A 5,738-nucleotide genomic window follows, 5' to 3' on the forward strand; every position below is an offset into this window, starting at 1 on the left:
CCGCGGGGTTGTTGAGCTGAGAGTTTTGTAATTGCGGGGTTTCTCTCTCTATAAAATGGGAACAGACAATCAATCTCTCTCTGTGTCCTTATTCTCACTCCTCTCGATTCTCTAATTTCTTTCTTACTTATAATAGAGTGAAATTTAATCTAATTCATCATCTTTATTATTTTTATTATTAGTAGAGTGTCGGTGGTGATTTCACAGATCTGAGTGTGAGTGGGAAAAATGAAGGTAATAGAGAAGATCCAGGAGGCAGGGGAAGAAAAAGTGGTGTTCTCCTTCGAGTTCTTCCCTCCGAAAACTGAAGATGCAGTGGACAACCTGTTCGAGAGGATGGAGCGTATGGTGGCTCACAACCCCACATTCTGCGACATCACTTGGGGAGCCGGTGGTTCCACCGCCGATCTCACTCTCGACATCGCCAACAGGATGCAGAACATGATCTGCGTCGAGTCCATGATGCATCTCACCTGCACCAACATGCCTGTTGAGAAGATCGATCACGCTCTTCAAACCATCAAGGTTAATGGTCTCCAGAACGTCCTTGCTCTCCGTGGCGATCCTCCTAAAGGCCAGGACAAGTTTGTTCAGATCGAGGGTGGCTTTGCTTGTGCACTCGATCTCGTAATTCTCTTCTCTCTTCTCACTCTCTCTCTCATATTCTAATGTATCTCATCTCTTACTGTTACTGTTACTGTTAATGTTGTAGGTGAAACATATCAGAGCCCAATATGGTGACTACTTTGGCATTACCGTTGCTGGTTATCCAGGTTTATTTTCTTCTTTTGTTTTTGTGTTTTTTGTTTGATTCTTTCGTTTCTGCTGCTTAATAATAATAATATTTGGTCTCTGCAGAGGCACATCCCGATGCGATCGGAGAAAATGGGTTGGCTACACTCGAAGCTTATCACAAGGATCTTGCTTATCTCAAGCAGAAGGTAACACCAACACCACTCTCTTTATATTATATTATATATATATATTCTGCTTTTTGTTTGTACTACATTCACACTTCTAGTTTATGATGTAGTTAATTAATGGTTGATTCAAGAATTTTTTTTTTTTTTTTTTTTAAGTGAAATGAATTTATTTATTTTTATTAATAAAATGTTCTCTTGTGCTTATGTTATGGTGTTTAGGTGGATGCCGGAGCAGATGTAATCATCACACAATTGTTTTATGACACTGACATTTACCTCAAATTTGTGAATGATTGTCGCCAAATTGGAATTACTTGCCCCATTGTTCCTGGAATTATGCCTATTAATAACTACAAGGGCTTCATTCGCATGACTGGTTTTTGCAAAACTAAGGTAATTCACAGGCAACTTCCATCAATTTTTTTTTATTTTTTTTTTATTCCTAGTATATGCTAGAGTTCTAAACAATAATATTAATGGGTAGAATCTGTTTCCAGTTAATTTTTTCTTTTTTATTGTTGCCAAACCTTTAAAACTCTTGAATTATGTCAAACTTATTATATGCTTCAGTGAAGAAAAATAGCTAGAGGGAGACCTAAAAGGACTTGTTCATTAAGGAGGTTAAAGAGAGTATGATTTTGGATTGATAGTATGACAAAGAAGAATACATGTAGCTCAAGCCTATTATAGGATCCATGCATGACCCCAAAATTTTGGGACTAAGGATTTATTGGTGATGTTCTTATTGTTGTATTAATAATAATTTAAATGGACACAAACTTCATAAATGTAGGAAGTGGAAAAACCTGCCTTGCATGTATTTGCTAAATGGTTACTCGTTATTATTATGGTGTGTTCTGTTGATAACTTGTGAAATATGGTGGTTCTCTTTCTGCCTCTCTCAGTGCATATCAATGTGATAAAGTGTTTGCATCTATTGGCATATTGCAGATACCTGCTGAAATTATGGCTGCCTTGGGGCCTATCAAGGACAATGAAGAAGCTGTCAAAGCCTATGGAATTCATCTTGGAACTGAAATGTGCAAGAAGATTTTAGCTCATGGGATTAAGACATTGCATCTTTATACCCTAAACATGGAGAAGTCAGCATTAGCTATATTAATGGTTGTTTCTCATATCCTAGTCAATTGTGTGTGACATATTAGTACTCATACAACATTTAGGTACTGATAATGGATGTACTTGGCAGAATCTTGGTCTGATTGAAGAGACCAAAATTTCAAGGTCCCTGCCTTGGAGACGACCGACTAATGTTTTCCGTGTGAAGGAAGACGTTCGTCCAATTTTCTGGTATGCAACATTTGAAACTGCTATATTTTGGACTGAAATTGAGCAATTAATTAGGGATGCACAGAATTTATTGTATGTTTAAATTTCAAGACTTCTTATCTTCTGAGCCATTGATGGTAGGGCTAATCGTCCAAAGAGCTACATATCAAGGACTATAGGCTGGGACCAGTACCCACATGGGCGGTGGGGTGATTCTTGCAATCCATCATATGGAGCATTAAGTGACTATCAGGTGGGCACGATCATTTAACTTCTATTTTTTTAATTGTTGTGTACTAAATATTAAAAATTCATCATGTTGAACCTTTCACTATCTTTAAATTCTTAAAGGAAAACACTGAGAATTCCTTTCTTTATTAGCAAATATATTTTCTTATGGCTTGATGACAAGCTTATTTGTTTTATGTTTGCAGTTTGTATCATGTCATTTCATTGATATGAATAATTAATACTTAAAACAATGTTGCATTCATTTCATAAGGCTGATATTTATTGATGGCACCTCCTCCCCTTGTAAAAGCAAGGTGGAGGATAAGGTCATGGGTTCAAGACCCACCGCGTGCGTGTGTAAAACTGAACAATTTAAAAATGTTGGTTTGTAATAATAAAGGGTTGTTTCTTTATTGGCATTGCAATCATATCTATTTTTGTTGGTTTTACATACATATAATATCTAAATGTCAATGGTCTTTGGTCTTGGAACAACAGCATTACATTTTTTGTTTTAAAAAGGTTTACAACAATAGTACATCATTCCGATGGTGGTAAGGAAATATGCGATCTGGTTTAAGATAAAGTTAACCCTTGTGGAGTTAGTTTGTCAAGGCTCTTGGTGGAATCAATAAATAAAATCATCTGAATGGTAGTATGTTGCCTATATGGGTTCTGGCATAATATGCACTCTCCAAGTGGTGAGTGCCTGGATTGTAACAGAATCTTGATACAAGTAGAGAATACAAAACCTCTTTGGTTCTGTCTCAGACCTCATAATGAATAATAATACCTTGAATAGCTATTTCATTCTTCTATTTTTTTTCATTTATATGAAGTCCTAGGACCTCATCTCTTTTGTCTATCTGGCAACTGCTTCCTTGTGTAGAAAATATTCATTGAATAATTTAGTTTTAATAAATGGAAGTAACCGTGATTTGGTTAGGCTACATGTACTGTTAAATGTATTTTCTTTAGTCATGGCCATCTATAACCTAAGTCATAATTTATTGAACAGTTCATGCGGCCACGAGCACGTGACAAGAAACTTCTTGAAGAATGGGCTACACCCTTGACAAATGTTGATGATATTCAGGAGGTACAGTCTCCATTTTGGGCGTAATAGTCTTTCCTCATTGCCAGAGAGTTTCCCATAATTTTACTTTGAATTTTTTCTATATCAGAAATTTAAGAAATACTGCCTTGGAAAATTGAGAAGCAGTCCATGGTCAGAGTTAGATGGGCTTCAGCCAGAGACACGAATCATAAATGAGCAGCTGGGGAAGATTAATACAAAGGGATTCCTCACTGTCAATAGCCAACCAGCAGTCAATGGGGAAAAATCTGATTCCCCATCTGTTGGTGAGTAAAAAACTGTTATATGCATTGCATGTGTGGGTTTGTCATCCTAAAAATTATGAAATAACTTCATATCTTATGTCTATGTGAGTGTCTCTAGCACAAGTTAGATGTTAGTAATGATTTAATTTTCTTTTGATTCCTACTGTTGAGAATCTTACTTTGAAGTGTTTAAATTGCTGAAAAATCAAAAGTACATAGAGAACTCTATTGTGCTATAAGCTGATATTGAACTTTGATTCCTGGGATATTATGAAAGAGATTTTGTTTCTATTCCCATTAATGAAGATCAAAATAATACTCTTTTGTTAGGGGTTCCATAATATTTAGTTCCAAGAGGGAATGTATGACTCCAAATTTAAGCACGTGTCCTTTTACCAAGAGTATGTTGCTGGATTCATGTTGTGGTTTATTCTGTTTGTTGATCTTCACCTTCTGACTTCAGTTTGTACTTGGTAGTTTCATCATCCTATTCCATTTCTGCTATATGAGTGTTCCCTTTTACTAAATAAATTAGTTATTAAATAAAGACATATGTATATATGAATTGACATTGTTCTATCTATTTAATTCTATCAATAAATAAATAAATTATTAATGCATATGTTTAAGATGTCTTGTATGCCTGGCACTTATTTTGTTCAAAGATTGTTGTCAAATTAAACAGTATTTTCTCTATTTTCATATTTTGAAAGGTGGTCTGATTTAATATTTGTAGTTGTTTTGTCAAAATAATTTTTAGATCTTTGATTTTTCTGGCTTTTTAAATTTTGATGCCTCTTGACTTATTATTTTGGCACGATTCAGGATGGGGTGGACCTGGAGGGTATGTTTATCAGAAGGCATATGTAGAGTTTTTCTGTTCCAGGGAGAAGTTGGATGCACTTGTTGACAAAAGCAAGGCTTTCTCATCTCTAACCTACATGGCTGTGAACAAAGAAGGGAATTGGATATCCAATGTCCACCAAACTGCTGTGAATGCTGTGACATGGGGAGTCTTCCCTGCAAAGGAGATAATCCAACCAACTGTTGTGGATCCTGCTAGCTTTATGGTGTGGAAGGATGAGGCCTTTGAAATCTGGTCAAGGGGGTGGGCTTCCTTGTTCCCAGAGGGTGATCCATCCAGAAAACTGCTTGAAGAGGTCAGTACTCTTCATATATGTGAAATTCTTATGTTTATGACGCAATCACATTCACAGACACACGTGACAAAGGATTCATATATGTAATATTGATATTATGATATTCTTTATTTTGCAGGTACAGAGCAGCTATTACTTGGTCAGCTTGGTGGATAATGATTACATCCATGGTGATCTTTTTGCTGTTTTTGCAGATTTCTGAGATGAACTGTGATCTCAGTCTCTTTAATTCTGGGTTCAAGTTGGTTTATATAATTGTTGTTGGAATGTGTCAATTTATAATCTTATTGGTTTGTATCAATAATTCATTGGGATTTTGATAACTCCCCCGCCTTCATGATGCAAATTTTATATTTGGAATAACAAGTAATCGCGGTTAGGTAATAGAAGTATTCCAGTGTCCCGCTAGTTCAATGGGATTTCACGGAAGCAATCTATATTGAATTTGTAGAAAACACCGATCTTTGTACGGTAAAGTTAGGCCCCTGATTCTCTGTCTTGGCTTCCCGTTTAAGTTTTGATGTTATCAGTTTGAACATCACTGCATTCCATTCATGTTGCCAGTTCTAGTCAAATGTGCTGTTGAATCGTGGTTTTGTTGTCCTCAGCCTAACACCAATAACTACGAAAAGTAAATATAGGCTGGGAACTGTTTCGTCATTCAGTGGTCCGTATGCTTACCATTGGGAGGTGGTATTTTGTATCAAAGGATATATGCGTTCTCGCTGCCTCTTGTCATTGAGAAAAGATAAAAGCAAAGCCAACTTTAATTTATATATAACTATATATGTTC

The 5,738-nt window shown here is 36.1% G+C and overlaps 1 protein-coding gene across 1 annotated transcript; it reads left to right on the forward strand.

Moving 5' to 3' along the window:
• Positions 1-5,496, forward strand: LOC115963670 (methylenetetrahydrofolate reductase 2-like). Its single transcript, XM_031082763.1, has 11 exons — positions 1-627; positions 713-773; positions 859-941; positions 1,143-1,316; positions 1,875-2,048; positions 2,134-2,234; positions 2,355-2,466; positions 3,463-3,543; positions 3,629-3,806; positions 4,611-4,945; positions 5,064-5,496. Exons 1-11 carry the CDS (start codon positions 229-231, stop codon positions 5,145-5,147), a joined length of 1,782 nt encoding a protein of 593 aa, XP_030938623.1. The 5' UTR covers positions 1-228; the 3' UTR covers positions 5,148-5,496.
• The last annotated feature ends 242 nt before the right edge of the window (positions 5,497-5,738 follow it).

This window comes from Quercus lobata, chromosome 10 (genome assembly GCF_001633185.2).
Source record: "Quercus lobata isolate SW786 chromosome 10, ValleyOak3.0 Primary Assembly, whole genome shotgun sequence".
Lineage (NCBI taxonomy): Eukaryota > Viridiplantae > Streptophyta > Magnoliopsida > Fagales > Fagaceae > Quercus > Quercus lobata.

Coding starts and splice junctions, on each gene's coding strand:
- LOC115963670 (XM_031082763.1), top strand. CDS start 229: ATGAAGGTAATAGAGAAGATCCAGGAGGCAGGGGAAGAAAAAGTGGTG. Junction 2,235..2,354: donor GACGTTCGTCCAATTTTCTG/GTATGCAACATT, acceptor CATTGATGGTAG/GGCTAATCGTCCAAAGAGCT. Junction 3,807..4,610: donor ATCTGATTCCCCATCTGTTG/GTGAGTAAAAAA, acceptor GGCACGATTCAG/GATGGGGTGGACCTGGAGGG.